At 41.9% G+C, this 21,137-nt stretch overlaps 1 protein-coding gene across 13 annotated transcripts in view; it reads left to right on the top strand.

The window, feature by feature from the left end:
- Nucleotides 1-242: 242 nt before the first annotated feature.
- The window catches only part of GLRA2 (glycine receptor alpha 2), a 115,218-nt gene continuing 94,323 nt past the window's right edge, over nt 243-21,137 (top strand). For 2 of the 13 annotated variants that reach the window (XM_081001377.1, XM_081001376.1), the window contains exon 1: nt 4,229-4,322. Coding sequence is in view for 9 of the 13 variants with exons in the window: in XM_081001382.1 (XP_080857508.1) it covers nt 1,795-1,862; nt 4,189-4,322 (202 nt within the window). In the remaining 4 variants the exon portion in view is untranslated. Of the gene's footprint in view, nt 1,863-4,188; nt 4,323-21,137 lie in introns of those variants that run through there. The other 11 variants (XM_081001378.1, XM_081001382.1, XM_081001373.1 and 8 more) reach the window with 11 other exon arrangements.

Raw genomic sequence — 21,137 nt, 5'->3', positions numbered from 1 at the left:
GAGACATTTAAAAATTTGGCTGACATCTTCATCAGCTGGTTTGCTTGACATTACATTCCAAATTTCTACAGCAGAGCCAGAACGAGAGAGAGACACCACATCTTATTGAGTTACAAATACACAGGCACTCTGTCCACTTTACCTCTTAATTAAATGTACTCTGGAAACAGAAAGTTCTGTTGTAGAAGATTCAAATAAAGAGGCTCTTCAGTAAGCAGACTTTCTGGTGAGAGTTAAAATCACAGCCAGCTGAATAATGTCAAGGATCCTGCATATTTCCAGGAGATAATGCAAAAGGTGGCCCCTTCCACCATTCAAAAATAAGAGGCTATTCCTTCTCCAAGGTTGCTTTTTCTCTTGCAAATAGGGCCCGTTTCCAACTCTTGAGGTAAAAAGATATGATTTCACTCTGTCATCCCACCGGCTCCACGCCCCTCCATTCTTACCTGTCCCTCCTTTCTCAAGCAAGCAAGGTGCAAAGATATGCCTTGTTTCCACAGAAGACGAGGCGAGAGTGGGTGGCTTCCATAATCGAAGCCCCTCTGGGAGGTTATGCCTTCCTCTGAGGCGCTTGTGGGGTTTCTTCACTGAGATCCTGGGGGTCTTTGGTGTCTTCCCCCCACCTCACCACTTCTTCCCATTTCAGAGTCAGGAACTGCCGTGTTGAGAAAGGCAGGCAAACCGACTTGCCACAGCTCTCTCGCCACCCCTGGGAAGCCGGGGCTCTCCTTCTATGCTACCCTACATACAGTCTGGCAGCAGTAACTCTCATGAAGTGGCAGGAGTGTAAATAATGGATATTTCTGAGGCACCATGGTGGGTTTCTGACTTCTTCCCACGCTGCCTTTTCCCCACCCAAAGTGCCTCTTCTGTCTCTCCCCCTCCCCTTCCTGCGCCTTCCTTGTTCTCCCCCCTTGGTATCCCTCCCGCCCCACGGAGCTGTATAACAGCAGATTTGGCCACGTCTTTCCTCAGATTTCTTCGGCCCCATTCTCTCTCTCTCTCTCTCTCTCTCCTGCGTTTATGGGAGGAAGCTGGGACCCAAAAGAGGCGATGGGACGGGAGAGTTAAGCGCCTGTTCCTGGAGGAAGAAACGTCTCTGAACTCCAGTCACGTTTGATGGAGCCAGAAGCATGCGCACAAGCTGAGCGTGGAGCTGTCCAAGTGCTGAAATTTATAGTCCGTGTGTAAGATCAGGGCTCCTTCCCTCATTCCGGCACAGGAGGGAGCGTAGCATTTTCCCTCCAGCTCCACACCAATCACCCCCTCTCGATATTTACAACTTGCCGATAAGGAAGAGGGAGGGAAGGAGAGAGAGAGGCAAACAGCTTCTTCCCCCATTTTTAACGACGATTCAGACAAATGCCGATGTGCAAGCCCAAGGGAAATAAGAGCAGATCTGGAAGACAGACCAGCGTGGCAGCAGCGCTATTCCCCTTGGCATGGTGCTAAGGTAGAGAAGGATTTGATTTTTCTGAGCGGGGTTCAGGATTTGGGTGAAAGCATCCTAGAGAACTGCCCGTTCAGATGCTTCGTATCTTTTGTGCTGGCTGTTTCGGATGTGCCTGGGCTTAACCTAACCATGATTCCGAGGACTGGTACTTTTGATTTTTTGCCGTCTCCAATGTATAGAAACGCAGGTCTTCTCTTTCTGATTTTAAAGAAATTTAAATTATTGTTGGATTTGGGGATTTAGAGAAGACCTAGTACTTTCTGAGAGCCTCCCTCCCATTTGATTGACTCTGGAACCGTTTCTGGGATATTTTTCCACACTCAACGCAGAAAACAGGAGGAATGAACCGACAGCTAGTGAACATTTTGACAGCCTTGTTTGCCTTTTTCTTAGAAACTCACCACTTCAGGTAGGTGAAATCAGTTTCGAAAGCCTCTATTAAACCTGTAGGAATTTAGGACAACACAGGAGGAGTACTCCATAAACTTGACATATTTTAGCTGTGTTGATAAATATTTCATTTTAAATTTATGCAGACTACAGACAGGTTTCCATTTGAAAATAGCTGTTGCTTGGTAACATACTTTTAAAAAATCCAAACAAGTTTGGGCAAGTGAACCCTTTCTGTTAGAGAAAAAAAATGTTTTATGGGCAATGAAACTGGAAACATTTCCCCATGTACCGGTAATTGAAATCTACCTTCTTCAATATTATTGGAATTTCTCAACTAGTCCCTTTTCTTCCTGTATAGGATAGTAAAATCTGTTTTTTGGGATGGGCTTATTTTTGTCTGAGGAAATATACTCAAGTGCATTTAGTTAATCTCTAATGCACTTTAATCTCCCTGTTGTGTTAATCACAAAGGGTGGCAGAGGAGAGTTTCCACAGCCTTGAAATGCATGCTTACCTGCAAAGTAGCAGTGCTGTTCTGTATTAGTGACTGTGAGTAAAAACTGGAAGACTGGAGCTATTCTGGATTAATTAACATGGGGTAAAAAAAAATGATATGAATTCATGTATGTGGTGCTAAAGAGGCAGACAATTGCTTGCGGAAGAAACCTCAAAAAGAAGTCATTATCCCAGCAGATTTTGATCACCTCAAGAAACATCTGTTTAACATTTAACATGCCTAGATCATATTGTTTTAACTAAACACCCTGTATGTTCAGCAGAAGGAAAAGGTGGATAGTTAAATGGACAAATCAGATTTTTAGATGAGTTTCATTATGTGATTATTTCCAAAAGGATAATGTATTTGTCAATGTAACTGACAGCTGATGCACTACAGTGAAACTGTTGGTGCTAATGAAAGGTTATTCCAAATAACAATGGTGTAATTGATCATTATCCAATTTTACAATTACATATTTCATCTACTTATCAGCCTATCCCAATTTCTCTACATACCAATTTTAAAAAGGGTTGTCATGTCCTGCTTAGCAACGCTATTTGTTTATTTATTAAATTTACATTCCGCCCTTCCTTCCAAATGATGTTACAAGAGTTGATGAGGTAACATGTTACTGCTTCATAGTGTAGGGATCAGGAATACTTATTGGCTTCAGTGTCCAATAACCCGGAATGCATATTTGTGCGGTCACTATATAAATAAAGGGTGATATCCAAAATTAGTCATACTCAGAGTAAACCCACTGAAATCAATGGACTTAAGTTTATTGATTTCAGTGCATCCACCCTGAGTGTGACTAATGTTGGATACCACCCATTGTATTTCTTTTTCATTTCTCTGTTCTCTCTTCACATTTAATCAATTTTTAGCACTTACTTTAAGATAACACTAGAACACAGCCTATTGTAAAAGTCCCTTTGAGAGGATTACTTCTGATCCCTATTAGATGGTTTATTCAAACATACATCAATTAAAGTACACATTTTAGACACAAAGGAATATATTAAAATGTGTGGGGGAGTTATTATGATGGAATTCATTTCCTTGTGGATCAAATTTGTTCATTTCAAGTACTTCTTGTTCTTTATCTTAAGGGGGAATGCCTAGCATGTTACATGAAGAAAGCTATGAAGGCATGAGAGCACAATTAACACCAAATAGGATATAAATTGATATGAATGCTGCAGGAAGGGGCCATTCTCCTTGCTTGATGTGGGCTGATTGAAAATTAAAAACCTCACATCTCAACATTTCCCGGAGGAAATAAATAGAACTGGTGAAGAACCAAGTCATTTAATTAATGCCTATTAAGATTGTAGAGTTTCTGTGCTTGTGTAATGTTCTGTACACTAACACAGCCAAGGTTTCTAACTCCTCTGTGATAAGTTTTGCCAGTTTTTCTAAACTACTATGAACCCAAAGTAAGGCAGATGCGTATTTATGATTGTTGTTGTTTAGTTGTTTAGTTGTGTCTGACTCTTCGTGACCCCATGGACCAGAGCACGCCAGGCACTCCTGTCTTCCACTGCCTCCCGCAGCTTGGTCAATAGCCATATGCCATCAGCGATACTTATAAAATTCTTCAATGATGTCTAAGTAAAAGCCAATATCGAACAAAAAAATCTCAGTCCCCGACATTTTTTGCCTGATTCTTGAAGAGTTGTGACGCTGTTGGCTCTTCCATATTTGAGAATGATATGTAATACTTTATTAATATCATCAACATATTGTTGCATTCTTTTCAAATTGGCAATAGATTTCTCTCATGAAATTATGTGAATTCAATCAAAGAATAATAGCTAATGGTAGTTAACTATTTGTTTAGGACAACTTTCTGTAAAGAACATGATTCCAGATCTGGGAAAACCCCTTCACAGGCACTGTCTCCTTCGGATTTCTTGGACAAACTGATGGGACGGACATCAGGTTATGATGCACGAATAAGGCCAAATTTCAAAGGTAAGTTCTTTCTAAGTCCATTAAAAATTAATTGGGAGTCTGTAAAATACCAATTGTGATATTTACATGTGCACTAGTTTAGGCCTTTATGAAACTCTGTTCTCACAAGCATATTAATCACTCAGTAATTAAAATGTGCTTTGCGTATATGAGTGATCCATCACAGATACAACACCACAAACAGAACTTAATATTTTGGAAACACAAATGCTTTTTAGTAGAGTGTATTCACTTGTAGTCATCAAGGCCTAGTTCACACACATACACTTGACTTCATCCAGCTTTTCATTGTACACTAGATGACTGGGGTGTGAACTTGAGTGAAGACAATTTATTCGAGGTGATGTTGCACAAAATGAAAGCCCCAACTGTGGTGTTAGATCTGTTATGTCCCATTCATTGCTAGACATTGCACTTGTCAAGTGATGAACATGCATGTCTGAATCAGCTTGAAGCGTTGAGGAATCACGTGATGCATATGCATGTGTAAAGTGGCCCAAGTAATTACTCTGATTTTAGGAATATGGTTCTTTACTGGTTTCAACACAATTCTAAAAGTGGAGTTGAATTACCTCCATATGGAAACAGGGTAGAGAATTAGTTTTTTTATTATTATATTCAACTTATGTTCAACAGACGTACTCATTTTATCCATAAACAGGATATTATGTTGAACATAAGTTGAATATAATAAAAACACCCTACCCCATTGATTTATAAACAAACACAGCAATCTGTATATACATGTCCATGATATTAGGCCTATGCCATTTGACTTCCTTATTTCAGGTTGATCTGCTGAAGTCTATTTGGACTGTCAAATCCACTTTGAAATAAGTGAGCTGGTGATTAAAGAAACAGAAGGTTTAGTTATTAGTAAGTAAGACAGTGCACAAGATCTATCCATGAAATACTTGGGGAGAGGGTACCCTTACCTTGGTGCACAGAAATGTTATTTTGTCCAATTCTAATTTAGATCTGAGCTATTGTAGACATGATGTGTTTAAAATAAATCTGTTTCAGTGGACAATACAAAGGATGAGATTTCCAGAGTGGTATATAGACAAAATAATTGGGTTGTGTGGGGAAAACAGGTGTTTCTGCTACTTTTGTCATTTGCCTTCCAGATGTTATTGGACTACTGCTCCCATCAGCCTCAGCCAACATGGCCAGTGGTTGGGGATGATGGGAACTGAAGTCCAACAACAGCTGGAGGGCATCACATTGTCTGCTGCACAGGAGTCAAGAGGTGGCACATTTGAGCACGTAACCTATACAAGACTGCATTTGCAAATATATCAGACTGCCACATTTTACAAGAAGCTGTGAGCTGAAGGTGCTGCTATCATTTGAAAAGAGGCCACAAAATGTGCTTCTTTGCTTCTCACTTCTACTCCCTCCTAGAGCACCCTGAATCCATTTTTTTCTGGAATCTTTAGTGTCTTCTGCCTCCTTTGCTTTCTAGCTGTTAAACCTTTGCAGGAATATATTGAAACAGTGAAGTAAAAATTGCAGAAGATGGGTATAAGCACGTGTGTCTGTGGTAGGATTGCCATATTTCAAAAAGTAAAATTCCTGACACTCGCAAAGTTGTGATTTTAAGATGCTTTTTCCATCGTGTTGCCATACATCTGGATGGTTTTCCCTGACATTTTGCCAATTCGGCAAAATTCCTCCCTGACACTGTTTTTACACCCGGAAACCAGGACATGTCAGGAACTTTCCTGATTTATGGCAAGCCTAGTCTGTGGAAGATGCAATAATGCTAAAGGAAGGGCCACATTCTTCACATACACGATGGGAATAGGGCCAAAGGTGGATGCAGAGAAGACCCTTCCTGTTGCTTATAACACAGGGTCCCTTTTGGCTTATAAGATCCAGGCTTAGGAAGCTGGCAGTAAACTATTTTTTAATTAATGAAACTTATGAACTGCTTGATTGTAAAACAAAACAAAAACACACACCACAAAGTAGTTTACAGCAATATAAAATAATGCACAAAGTGTTGTTGATAAAAAACAGTCAAAAGCAGGTATTCAAATATTCAAAGTGTAATTTAAAAAAATCAGTAGCAAATAAAATAAAACACATATAACGTCTACATGTCTAGCTAGGCTTGCCTCAACAAAAAATGTTTTAAGCTAGCACGAAAAAAGGTGCAGCAAAAGTGCTTACCTGATATCTATTGGCAGGGAGTTCTAAAGTATAGGTGCTGCCACACTGAAAAGTTGATTTCTTACAAGTGCAAAGCAAGTATATTGTGGGACCTGTAACAGTGCCAGATACGCAGACTGAAATGGTTGCACAGGCATATATTAGGTAAGGCAATCTGGCAAATAAACTGGCCCCAAGCTGTTAAGGGCTTTGTATACTAATAGCCTGGTACTTGGCCTTGGCCTTTTCCACTAATTACTTACAGCTTCCAGGTCAAGCACAAGGGAAGCCCCTAATGATTGTCTTACAGTAATCCAACTTGCACACTTGCTCTTGAGAAGTTCCCAAATCCATATTAGAAGAATTTCACAAATAGTATGCAAGCTTTTGAGTTCTCCAGATTCTGTCTTTAGGCAAGATGGTAAGCAGGGCAGAGGGCAGATTAAAAAAACACTCCCAAAAAAACCTTTTGCTGATGCTGAAGCAATGGCAGCTGCATCTGGTCTTCAGATGGAATAGGGGAGGAGATAGCAGACATTCAGATGAAGGTGCAGATTTCAGGATGCACTGAGGTCCTGCAGGGATCAAGAAGCATAACAACTGCTGATTCTCCCATCCCTGAAACCCCAAAAAGGAAAGAAGGAAAGGCTGTTACTTCCAGCCTTAGGCAAAGCACCCAGGCTCCTTGATGGGTGGAAAAACAGAACCAAGAGACACTAGACAATCTTTATGTTACTAAAGGTAGATATCAATTTTAGACCATGTACCAGTTGATGTGCTAGGCACACTGTGCTGTGATATGCAGATTGGCCTAGTGAAGGTTCCTAATATGGCTACCTTTCTGTATTACTTTTTTTTGTATGACTTGTTCATGAGAACTTTCAAGCAAAGGCCTGAATTTATATACCCTCCTTCAAAACTTTCCATATTTACACCCCATTGATGCAATGCATATTTATTAAGTATTGATGAAGATGAAGCCATTTAGAACTCATGGTAAAAAGTTGGGTTTTGGACACATTTTCATTCTTAACAGAAGTGAGGCCATTTTGTACACAGTTAAATTTTGCTCTAGACCAGGGGTTGTCAACCTGCTCCCTATCGCCCACTACTGGGCGTTTCAGGATTCTAGGTGGGCAGTAGGGGGTTCTACGGCACAAGCTGAATCCTCCTTCCATCAAGCACTGCTGGGCGGTAAGGAAATTTTACCATCCAGAAAGATGCATTAGTGGGCGGTAGGTATAAAAAGGTTGACTACCCCTGCTCTAGACAATGGCACTTTCACAGTATGAAAACGAGGGAAGGATTCTTTGCTTCATGAAATACAGCCCTTCTTTGGAATATAAAATAGATGTCAAGTGGGCTTGATTCAATGAACCCAGTGAGTTAGCAAAAGCTAGCAAAAGGATTCCTGCACATGCAACAGGACTCCCCCCCCTTCTCCTCCTGTGCACCTCTATGCTTCCCTCAAATCTACTCTGGAGGGTTGGGAGAAGCCTCCCAATAGTGTGGGGGGAGAAGAGATTGTTCTGTCTGCCACATGCTTGCACTGATGAAACAATCATATTAGCGTGATGTTGCATTCCATCCAGTATCTTATAATGAGATGCAGCACACATACACCATTTGAATGACAATGCCCATCAACTTTGGGGGTGGGGTGGCCCCCTCAAATATTTTAGGGGGGGCTGAAGGGACCTCAACTTCATATGTATGAGGTGCATTTATATAACACTTCACAGATCACTTCCAAAACTTGCATGCTTCTCCATGCTCTTTACTGGATAAGATAAATATATTGCTTTCTTTCTGTTTCCATTCCCTGACACCAGTATGGCAAAGAGCTGCCCATGCTTGGAAGGCAAGTGATTGTAAAAGTGTCACTGAGAGCAGCCTCACCCAGTTTATAAATTTCTGACCACAACTTCAAGACTTCTAGAGGGCACCAAGCTGGTTTCAGTGCTGATGTTGGTTGTAGTCCAAAACTTTTGGAAGACATTGGGTTGGGTTGATTTAGAGAGTCTGGTATCATGGCGACACTGCAGAGCACATCTGAGCCTTTTACGCTGTGGAGCGTTTTTGAGCTTTCCTGTGCCAGTAACTTCCAATACGATCTGCACAGTCTAACAGGTGTACATTAGCATTTAAAATGTTTAATTACTGGCTAATGAGGGAATGCTACAGTACAAAAAAATGGCATATTTGAATCAGAAATAATCTCGAGCATTTTAAGCATGAGAAACAAGCTTTCAAAAAGAAGAAAATAATTCAGATACAATTAATATGTGCCAGCAGGTAGAATAATTATACGAAAAAAGGAAACTCACCTTTCAACACTCTCCTTGTATCTGATTCATACTACCAACCATTTAGTAATGCTACTTTCTATGCCAAATCTAACATGGTCTTGTAAGTGGCTTGGAGACCTTTTCCTTGTGTAACACACAAATAATAAGTTCAAGTCGTCATCTTCAGTGGCAGTGGGAAGCTGTTTTAAACAGCCCTCTAGAATATAACTATCCACACCCCTCAGATATGTTATGTATAAATGATCCTATGGGAAACTTTTGGTCCAGATGTTTCTGAACTACAGTTCTCATGGCCAATGGCCAGGGGTAACAGGAGTTGTAGTTCAGCAATATCTGAAGGGCCAAACTTCCCTTCACCCCTACTATAAACAAAGGATTCCCAGAACCCACACCAGTTTAGGAGCCTCACAAACATCTGTTGAATCTTGCCCCTTTAACATGTGACTCACATAGCTGGAATTCCAACTGATTTCATCTGGTGATTGCTCCCATCATATCTCACTTCTGCTTGACTTACTATTATCTCATTTAGCAGGTTTTAGTAACTTCTATCCAAACTGCAGCCTGGACAATAAAGCCAATCTCTCATATTTCTCTTTTAGAGTATGGCTGCATGCAGTTATCCCCCCCTCTACTTTATTTGGGAAACTTTGCATATGGGGAAAAGAGTGATTGTATTTTGAAGGATTATATCTACAGCCTTAAGGACCACAAGCTCCTCATTTATAAAATGAAAGAGGACATTTTTCTTCAACAGTTCTAACAAATTCATTGATCACCTACTAAGCTCCAATCCCTTTGGTGACCATGCAAGATGTTTGCATGTCTTTTCTCTCTGTCCTCAACAAAGAAGCACCTGCCCACATTTTTTGGCACATGATGCTTCTTCCCAGTGCTCCACATGATATATATGCTGGCATGTCATTTTGCCACGAACAAGGCTGTCTTACTGTGATTACAATTTTTACACACTATTCACTTTATTTCAGCAAGTTATACAACACTTAAGTTTCCAAGCTGTGTACAATAGGATTACAAAAAGCATACAGTAGGTACAATTAATTAAAATTAATAATAATACTGTAATAAAAAAAACTACTGGCAAACCAACCTGTGTTCCAAATTGGTAGAAGGATATGATAAAAAAATATGAGTGCATAAATGTCATAACACAGATGGACTAGGCACCATACAAAACACATTTGTTCTTTTCTAGGATGGCTTAAACATCCAGATGTGCTTGAGGTCTCTTTTTCAATTGGGAATGATTTCTCAGCTTCAGTTACCCAGGGGTAAAAACAGCAAAGTCCTTTGGGACTTCCATAATGAGGCATCAGAAAATACTCTTCTTTACTGCTCATTTTTTAAAAACATCTAATGAGGGGCCTCTGCTCTGCAATTGCTCTGGGGTGAATCTCAGGTTTGTACTTTGCATACTTCACTAGGGCTGTATAATAAATAAAGATGCATGAAGTCAATCATGTTGTTCAAATCATAAACATGACAAATCCTGAGCAGACACTGTCACATTTACCTTAGTTTGCATCATTCCACGCCCCCAGCAGAAACATTGTTAATAGTGCTCCTATTCTGCAAAGCTGGATTCATAGAGATGAGTTTCTAGTAAGACTGAGAGATAAAGTGGGAACGGCAACAAAATGTTGCAGTGTTTTTCCATCTCCTTTATAGGAGTGTTTCTGTCCATTGTTTTGAGCTTCCTTTGCCTGCCTTACAACAAGTAAAGAGCTCAGGCAGGGCATTTTGCCACCACCTTCATACTCACCACACCTTCACACTGCAGAACACCTTAGTGTCTAGATTATGGAAAGGAATGGTCTCATTCTGCTTTTAGACAGAACTCACTCTGAGCATGGTGTCTAGTACTGGGCAGCATAGTTAAAGATGAATGTGGACAAACTGGATCATGGTCTGCAGAAGAGTGAGAAAGATTGTGAGAGGCCTGGAGGCCAAGTCCTAGGAGGAATGGTTGAAGAAGCTGGGCATGGAGTTAGCCTGGAGAAGAGATTATTAAGTGATGATATGATATCCTCCTTCAAATATTTGAAAGGTTGCCATATAGTTGGTTGGAGCAAATCTAGTTTCTGTTGCTCCAGAGAGGAGGATCCAAACCAATGGGTTCATATTATAGAGGGGGGCAACTTAAAGAGGAATAATTTTGTGAGCTGTTCAACAGTGGAAGAAGGTAGACTCTTTTTCACTAGAGATGTTTTATGAGAGCTGGCCACATATCTGGGATATTGGCCCAGATCTGGGATGCTGGATTTTCTAGGAGAGGCTAGACTCAATGATACTGGAGATCCCCTCTATCTCTGTGCTTCTGTGGGTACTGAAATGAATTACAGTGGCACAATTACTGGGAGAGGCAGCCTTTATGACAGTTGTGTGCCCTTACATCAGTAACTAGATTGACCAGTGAGCAGAAAACAGAGGCAATGGACCATTATCTTATCCTATTCATCGCCTAGTGAGGCCAAACCTGCTTCCCCGATAAACATATGGCCAGGCAGCCTGTGTCAGGGCTTATGGTACATTATGTGTGTTTCCAGAGTTCTCCCCTTCTTACTGAAGCTACCTGTGTCAAGATTAGACAGGGGTTAAATCACTTCTATCTCATTGAGCAAGCATGCTGGCCACTTTTAGTCCATGTTGCCTGCCACCATTTTATACGTGAATCTGCCATGTCTAGGGAAAAGTATATAGGTGAATGGAAGAATGTTTTCCTTGCAGAGGGTCCTAGGTTTAGTCTCTCAAATATCCCATTTGAAAGAAACTATTAGAAGGTTTCTTCTGGATAGCCACTGCTTGTCAAAGTAAACACTACTGAACGGGATGGCCACATGGTCAGCATAAGGCAAATCCCTGTGTTTTATGCTCAGGCTTTGCTTATTTCAAGACCCCTGAAATGCTGTCTTCCTTTCAACCAGCACATCTTGATTGAGTTGTCGGTATAGTGGTTAAGGTGTGCCTTAGCTACTTGATGTCATGCACATTAACTTCACGCCCACTGACAACCCTGAGACTTTGCCGTGTTAGTATTTGGCTCAGATCTTGTGGTTTCGTAGTAGTATATTATCAGCTATAGCAAGGGACAATAGAACTTGCAAAATCCCTCCTGACAGTAACATAGGGGATTGCTTTCTACCAAGTCATACCATTGGCCCATCTAGCTCTGGGGTTGCCAGTGTGCCTTCCAAATATTGTTGGTCTCCAACTCGCATCATTCCTACTGGCCATGCTACCTGGGACTGATGGGAGTTGGAGACCTAGAACTTCCAAGGACACTACACTGTCTATTCTGACAAGAACCAGCTCTTCTTTCTCAGCTCTGTCTGAAGATGCTGGGGATTGATGCTGGAACCTTTTGCATACAAAGCCAATGATCTGCCCTCCCCCCTCTCCTCCTTGCTTTGTCTCTCTGCTGAGAAAGCTGAGTTGCTGGAGGCACCAGAGAGCATATCTGACACCTCACCCACCCATCGCAGTCTCTCTTACCCTTGGTGTCAGAATCATGTAACCCTATTACATATCACTCATGGCCCTTGTAGCAGAATTAGGAGAGTCTGCCTTCCTTTGGAAAAAGCCTTTTCTCTCTCTTATCCATTCTGTTGTACAGAGTGGAATACTGCATTTTGAGCTCTGTTATGAGTGCAGCCTCAGTTTTACTTGGCAGATTAAACAACGCTGGTGAGAGTGACAGAAAACACTACATTATATTTGCATGAAGCATTTTTCATCTCTCCAGAAACTGATGGTTGCAAATCCATTGTAGGTAGCTGATGCCCATCTGGTAAGCAGCCATTATTAAACCATTTCACAAGGCAGAGGCGGGTTTAGGGCAGCGCACCCGGTTCCCCTGCACTGGGTGCCAAGTGGAGGTGGTGCCTTCTCGAAGCCTGGTAAGCGCTTGCCCTAGGTTCTGGAAGGAGGCATGAGGGCTGTGACAGGGTCCTAAAGTCCTCTTTTCTCACTGCCAGAGCCCTAGAGCCTCCTTCCCAAAGCCTAAAGGTAAAGGCAAAGGGACCCCTGACCATTAGGTCCAGTCGTGGCCGACTCTGGGGCCGCGGTGCTCATCTTGCTTTATTGGCCGAGGGAGCCGGTGTACAGCTTCTGGGTCATGTGGCCAGCATGACAAAGCCGCTTCTGGCGAACCAGAGCAGCACACAGAAATGCCGTTTACCTCCCCACCGGAGTGGTACCTATTTATCTACTTGCACTTTGACGTGCTTTCGAACTGCTAGGTTGGCAGGAGCAGGGACCGAGCAACGGGAGCTCACCCCGTTGCGGGGATTCAAACCGCCGACCTTCTGATCGGCAAGCCCTAGGCTCTGTGGTTTAACCCACAGCACCACCCGCGTCCCTTCCCAAAGCCTAGTGCCTCCCTTACACGGCTTTCGGAAGGCAGTACAAGGGCTGGGTGGGGGCCATCAAATTTTGGCCTCACACAGGGTGCCAAATTACCAAGGTCCTCCCCTGCACAAGGGACCCCTGCACAAGGGACAAGATTATGCAATCTTCAGGCCCACACTTTAAATCTCAGTGTCCAAGCACTCTTTCGTTGCCCCAGAGCTTTCCCTGCAAGAACCCACTCTCTGAGGCACAACAAACATCTAATTAGGTTCTCTTCAGATTGCTCTTTGCTCCAGTTCAACCTTAAAAAGCAGGTTTTTGTGGGGGAAGCTGCAGGGCAAAAAAAGGAGAGAGAGAGAGAGATATTGGACCCGGAGCTTTAAAGTGTGCACTATGCTTGGAAAGCGTGGAGGAAAGATAAATGTGAATAAGCCCCTGTTACATCAAGAGGAAGTCCAGGCTTTCCTCTGGCTTTCCATGGGTGGGAGAGTTTGGATGTGGATTCAAAAAGGCAACCTTCTTCCTGCAACCTAAAGTGGCTCCGTCCCAGGAGAATTCCACCTCAGGCTTGTTTTGAATGTATACATCAGCCCACATGTGCATGGATACATTTCTGTGTAAGCAGAACTATTCTCTTTCCTCTGTTTAGCCACTGTCACCCACCCCACCCCTGAGGACTTTTGGACAAATGAGGCCGTACTATATATAGTGCCTTCAGTGCCAGACAGTGCTGTGACAGGGCTATTATTTCATGTTCTAGAGTGACAATGTGCCCCAAGTCACTCCTTCTGATGCAAAAGGACATGTGAAACTTACTGCTGTCTCAGTGTTTGTGAGCTGCAGTTATGGCAGGGGTTGCGGGGGGTGTATCTGATTACAATTCATCTCTTGGCGTCATGTTATTTTCATGCTGAGTCAATGGGTTTAAAGCTGGATAATAAACACACTGGACTAGGTCATTTATTTATAATTTACCCTGGCAACAGTTACAGATAATGGCTATTGTACTTTATCTTTCTGGCACTGGGAATCAGTTTTCTGTGGATTCCCCCCCCCCCCACGTTCAAACCCATTGCATGGCAATTTGCCAATACCATGGGGAGAAAAATTAATTACCGAAAATACTCAGTTAGAGAAAGGAAACATTCAACAGCAAGTAAACAACAGAATGAAGGGTGGGGGGAACAGTTGTTGCATGGAAACAGCTTCTTAATGTGTGAAGAGGGGTGGTATGTAAAGTGCTTAGTAGAAACCCAAGAGATATCCATTTCATTTGTTGTCTAAAAATGCCAATGTTTGTATTGAAAATAGAACACTGAGCGCATATAATGGAGATCTGGAGAGATGGAGGTCTGATGAGACACAGTAGAGGAGCACCTTCTTTCTCACTCTTCCCCATGCACAAGTAAGCAATGGGTTGATCAGAGCAGTGCTTCACCCATACACACCTTTGGAGAGGGATCACATTCACACCAGGCCATCACACATACAGGCCTCTTAGTGTAATATTACAGACCCTTCAAGACCCTTTTCCAGAGACGTCCTTGATTTAAAGAAGCCACCCCGGTTTCTGATTTTATCCCAGAATGTCCTACTTTTCCTTACTTGTCTCTATTTTCATTGGATAAATGTTGGAGGGTATGGAGTTATCCAGCCCCCGAGCCGTCTGAAGGCAATCCTCTATAGGGAAGTTTTTTAAATGCTTCATGTTTTGTTATGTATTTATATATGTTGGAAGCTGCATGGCTAGGGCAACCCATTAAGAAGTGTGGGATATAAACAGTATGGGTGGTGACCTGTTTCTGAAGACTTGGTCATGTGAGGGTCTGTGTGTCCCTCAATTCATGTTCTTCATTGCATACCACCAATGCAAGCCTTAATCTGTCCATTAATGCTACATGGGGAACAGTCACCTGGCAACCAGCTGCTGCATTTGCATTTTGTCTGCAAAGTCCCTTTTGTGAAAGCTCCTCCTCTACCTGCCTCTGATCTGATGTATCTGTAGGGCAGGTGGGTGTGGCTTGGCCAAAAGAAGCCAAATGGGAAAGTCTGGCAGACCTATGGACTGGAGGCTCCCCACTCCTCCACTTGTTGGTGGGTGGTATTATTTTTGGCTACATAAGGACTAACTGTCAGAGAACAGCCCATGTTGGACAAAAGACTCCTTCCTGCATTGCAGAGGGTTGGATTAGATGGCCCTCGTGGTGTCTTCCAATTCTATGATTCTATCAACTGATATTGCTATTAGTATGCACAATGATTGCTCAGGAGATAAAACCCAGATTTTGTTGGCCTCTGGAAAAGCCCTGGCTTCCCCCCTGAAAATATTCTATTCCATTCCATTTGTTTTTACTTTCTACAAATACAGAAAGCTGCCCAGTGATCAGGTTGTGCATATTATCTTTTCAGCTCTTGAAACTAGGATTCAGATTTTGCTTGTCACTGAAGAGATGGCAGGAGGTCTCTCAATGCTGATAGATTTCACATAGATACAGTACATCCCAGTGTCATGCGGGGATGTTTGTTAGTCTGAAAAGAATGCCATGCTGGCACAGTAGAAGGAGACTGTCTGCAAAGAAGCAGGAGGAATTGTAAGCCAGCTCAAGACAAAGAGGAGAGAAAGTGATCTGTCTTATTTGAGCGTGTCAAGAAACTACTGAGTGCCATAAATCTTACACACACTTGAAAACAAGTTTTGATCCAATAATCTGTACAACCATATCCATTTTGTCTCTTTTGTTCTCTGGAGACAACCAAGTAATACAACACAAATAAATAAAAGAAGTATGGGAATTTGAACAGTGCTCAACATGAACGTTGCCTCCCTCCTTTGTGTATCACACAACTGTAATTTAAAATTTTATATAGATTTGGGACGGCATTCAACTAAAGTTAGAGGAGATGATACCTGCCCCATCAGCCCCACATAGAACACATTCTATTTATCAGGTCTTGAGGTTACCAGAGCATGATTCACCACAGCAGAGCTATCCCATCCAATAATAGCTGTAATGGGCACACCAGCTATAACTGGTAAAAGGCACTGCTAGCCACTGAGGCTGCTTGAACCTCAGATAACAGAGATGGAGCAATAATACATAATTAAATCAATTTAAAAAACAAAAAGACCAGCAACGTAACTGATAATTAAAATATCAGAATAGACTTAAAATACCAAGCCCACCTAATAAAAAGATTGGCTATTACAAGCAAATATTTTGCTGAAATGGTTTCCATTGTGTAAACTCTTTGGAAGGAATTCAGTGTGGCACTAAGGTGATTGCTCTGTCAATGCAAGCATTCCTGCTTGCCTGATGGATCTATCTCCCCTCTCCTCTTCCCACCTGCCATTCTGGAGATTCTTCTGACTCCCACTCAGAGTCAATTGGGAAGCAGGGGTGGGGGTGGGGGTGGGGGAGTAAGGCCTGTTTCACTAGCAGAGGTTTTTGCCTGAGCTTCAACTAGTGGGACCCATTACAGTGGTACCTCGGGTTACAGACGCTTCAGGTTACAGACTCCGCTAACCCAGAAATAGTACCTCGGGTTAAGAACTTTGCTTCAGGATGAGAACAGAAATCATGCTCCGGCGGCACGGCAGCAGCAGGACGCCCCATTAGCTAAAGCGGTGCTTCAGGTTAAGAACAGTTTCAGGTTAAGAATGGAGCTCCAGAACGAATTAAGTACTTAACTCGAGGTACCACTGTAGTTGAATCCGGCCCTGTGATTTTGTGCAGAAAACACCAAGATATTAAATTCCAACACATATCATAGAATCATAGAATTGTAAAGTTGGAAGGGACCCCAACTTTTTTCCATTTGAAGAGGTCTGGACCCAGAGACACTTGAGTCAAAAAAGCTGCTGCCTACTCGAAGTCCTGCTGTGAAAGGGGCTTGCCTTCAACTGACCAAAATCACTTAATGACATGATATCTAGTCTTGAGAATTGTGGTGAGTAATAGAAATAATTAAAATAAAACCAATTCTGACTTTCCATGTTTCAAGTTCAGCATGTTACATTTCAAGCCCAGTTCAATTTTCTTCCATGCCCTTCCTTTCCAATCCATCTCCATTGTTATCACTGCCCAAGCATTTAAGCAGCACAACTCTGTCTTCATTATGCCATTGTGGCACAGCAATTGGAAGCACTCAGTTCTTCCATTTGAGAGTTTGAATTAACTGGCATGTGTGAAAGCACAAAGTGCACTTCTTTTCTCTCTCCTGTCACATTAGTTGGAATGGGAAGCCTTTAACTGGTGGACTCTGAGAACTGACGGCAAAAGCACAACGGGTGGGAGCAGTTTGCAGAGACAATGGTTGTGTGCTCTTCTATGAACCCATCCACTTGTTTTGTATTAATGTGGAAAGTTTTATTTGCAGCCCATCGAGTGTGTAATCCATGTTAAGACACCAGAGGTTCCTTCATATATCTAAGTAAAATTAAGGATTAGTCAGGAAGTCTCCATTACCAAGTATGACAAATGAAAAAAGAGTTTGCTGCCCTATGTCTCCATCAGCTGCCCTTCCCAGTGCCCAATCCCAGCACAGCTCCTCATCCACATATGACTCCGCTGCTTCTTGTAACCCCTCCGTCATGCTTTGGGCATTATATTGTTGCCATTGCTTTTGCTGCCTTCTCAAGGCTGCCATGTTACACCCATACATTGCATGTGAAGGAAGTTGGGAGTATCTTGGGGAATATGGTACTGGATGGGACAAAGGATCAGATATTGTAGTGATTATGGTGGGGTGGGATGGGGGGATGTGACTATATATGCCTTTTGATTAGAAGACTCAGAACCAAACCCCCCAACTGGTCCATGGTATCTATTATGAGGAATCACTGGCAGTTGGATGCAACTAAAAGAGGATAGAAAAGAGGATATGGGAGCTGGACCATAAAGAAGGCTGATTGCCGAAGAATTGATGCTTTTGAATTATGGTGCTGGAGGAGACTCTTGAGAGTCCCATGGACTGCAAGAAGATCAAACGTATCCATTCTTAAGGAAATCAGCCCTGAGTGCTCACTGGAAGGACAGATCCTGAAGCTGAGGCTCCAATACTTTGGCCACCTCATGAGAAGAGAAGACTCCCTGGGAAAGACCCTGATGTTGGGAAAGATGGAGGGCACAAGGAGAAGGGGACGACAGAGGACGAGATGATTGGACAGTGTTCTCGAAGCTACAAACATGAGTCTGACCAAACTGCGGGAGGCAGTGGAAAACAGAAGTGCCTGGCGTGCTCTGGTCCATGGGGTCACGAAGAGTCGGACATGACTAAACGACTAAACAACAAAAAGAGGATAGAACTACAGCTCAGTTGGTTAGAGCATGGTGCTGTTAATGCCAAGGTTGCAGGTTTGATCCCCCTATGGGACAACTGTGTCTTCCTGCACTGCAGTGGGTTGGACAAGATGGATCCTCAAGGTCCTTTCCAACTCTACAGTTCTGTGATTCTATTGTTTCCTGTGATGTACATGGTCATCATTTTTCACCAGGCTATAGAGTCTTTCTGAGTTTTTGAAGAATTTTTTTTAACCCTCTGCAAAACTTGTAAAGCAGGGACAATAGTGGCTGAGTGTACACACCACAATATCTTTATCATGCCACCTTCAATGGGGAAAAAAAGTAATCAGACTTACCAGTATCAAAGAAATCCCGTATTTACCCTGCGTAAGAATGATTAAGGCTGAGCTGAGTATTGGAAATGAACATTTTCCATAATGCTGAAAAGCACTTTCCCTTTTTGTGATTTGGGAATCACAATAAAAGGGGACAAAGCTGTTCTCAAATGCAGTGTGAGGGCGATCATTGATCCAACACAGTCAGGACATGTTCAAGGCAATATTACACTAACTGTCAGTGTCTTCTTCTCACTTTCATTCCCATCATCACCATCTGTTTACTTGTATGCCGCTTTCCTGTGCCTGAAGTGGCCAGTATCAAGCAATCAACAATAAATATAACAATTCCAAAAACATATTAAGAACAATTTAAAATAAGCATAGTGTCAATAATTGGGGGGGGGGATGCAACATTATATGAAGCAATACAAATAAGCTTTAATTTAACAGCTAGTAATAATAATAATAAATATTTATACCCCACCCAGCTTAAAACGAAACAGTTGCATTCGGTCAACATGTGATAAGGAAGCAAGATTTCCTCAGGTTCCATGTTTCAGTGGGTCTTGCTCTTGACTTTCATATGTTCTGTGGAAGATGAAATCGGGGCAATATTTGCATACAGTTATAGCTGAGATTCTTCCAATTGATCAAGAACCCTGGGAATTCAGGGAGCAGTTTCTACCAAATGTGTAGAGATTAGATCATGGGGCAGCAGATGCAAAAGCTTAGGACAAGGTCAGAGGGGCATGCTTAGCTTCCCAATCATTTATAGAAGGGTGTGGAAACGAAGGTTAGAACAGGGCTAAACGAAACACCTTTCACAATGCTGAGCTGCTTTTCCTTTGCTAGTAGTGAATCTATGCATAAACTAATCAGGTGTTCAGTCAGAGCCTTATTTTCTTAATGAGTTCAGGCCCTACAGAGTGAAGGGGAAACTAGATGTAGGTCTATAGCTATTGTTGGGTGGGTGGCTTTAAACCATATGTTCTGGGGTCACCTGGGTGTGAGGAATTAGTATTTGTACTGTCTAATTTTAAATAAGGCACCATGGAAGGAAAATGTGTCATCTCTGGCCTTGGTGTGGATGCTGAATGTGGCCAGGGAATCCACAATGTTTGTGACACAAAGACTTGTGAGCACTTCTTCTCAGCAGACCTGGCTAGGATTGCACTGTAAGCCACTGTGCTCTCTAAGGCTTTAATCCCCAGACCTTGTTATTCACATACCATTCTTAGGAGGCTTTTGTTTTTGCCTTGAGCAGACGTTTCCTTTCATTAGAAGTTCTGTCCTATTCTCACGCCACCTTTCTAACCCTTATTAAATTCAACAAAGAGCTGTACCACTAAAGCAGCACTCAACACTTCTCCTGAGCCTGAACTGCTGAAATTTGCAGTCTTTTTTGACCTCATTGTAGGTCAACCTCAAGGTGGCTTTGATAGCAGCTATTTGAGGTGAAACAGCTCTGTTTGTCCTTCATGTTATGATACTTTTTGATCTAATTGGGAGGTTGTACTGAGAAGCTCTGAGTGTTTTTTCCTGAACAGAAGGGAAGGCTTTATAGTAAGCTACCTAGTACTGAGATAACTCCAATGATATTCAGAAATTGTTACTTTAATTAGAAAGTACCGGTACCTTACATTATTATTATTATTATTATTTGCATCCTATTGACAATAGATCAAAGCAGGTTAAAATAAACCAGAATCTCATTTTATCATCCCAACAATTTATTTTATCCTGAGAGTTTGCTCCATAAATTAACAAGGATTTGAACCTGTTTTATTCACATCCCATCCCATCTCATTTTCATTTTATATTTTATTTCATACCTGATATTTATACCACCTTTTAGGGTACAGTTGCCCCTTCAAGGCGATGTACAAAATTACAGTAAGATATAGCCTCATTCTCCATGAATTGGTTTGAAGTCATCCATGACCATGCACTATGTTAAGAGGTACTTCCTTTTATCAGTCCCTAGTTGTAGTATTATGAGAGAGGGAGAAAAAATTCTCTACACCATACATCTACTCCCTTATCATGTTCTCCTTCTTATCGTTTTTCCTTCATAAGTAAACATCTGCAAACATTGTTTTAACATAAGAAATGCATTTTCTTAGTGGAAGTTGCTTGCAAAATTGTGTATATTAGCCAAAACTGCATACAAAAATGTGTGCGTTGGGAGAAATTCACACTGAATTTCTGACAAAGCTTCATACATTATTTTTTTTACAGGAAATTGCAAGTTGCTGTTGAAATGTGGGGAACTGAATTTTAGATTCAATTTTAGAACCAAAATTGACAGTTTCTTCTATCGCTGTGCTTACACATGATCATTGAACATGTATAACTTCTCTTTAT

Source organism: Podarcis pityusensis (genome assembly GCF_964106645.2).
Source record: "Podarcis pityusensis genome assembly, chromosome: 4".
In the NCBI taxonomy this organism is placed as follows: Eukaryota; Metazoa; Chordata; class Lepidosauria; order Squamata; family Lacertidae; genus Podarcis; species Podarcis pityusensis.
This window is presented reverse-complemented; position numbering and strand designations above follow the sequence as displayed.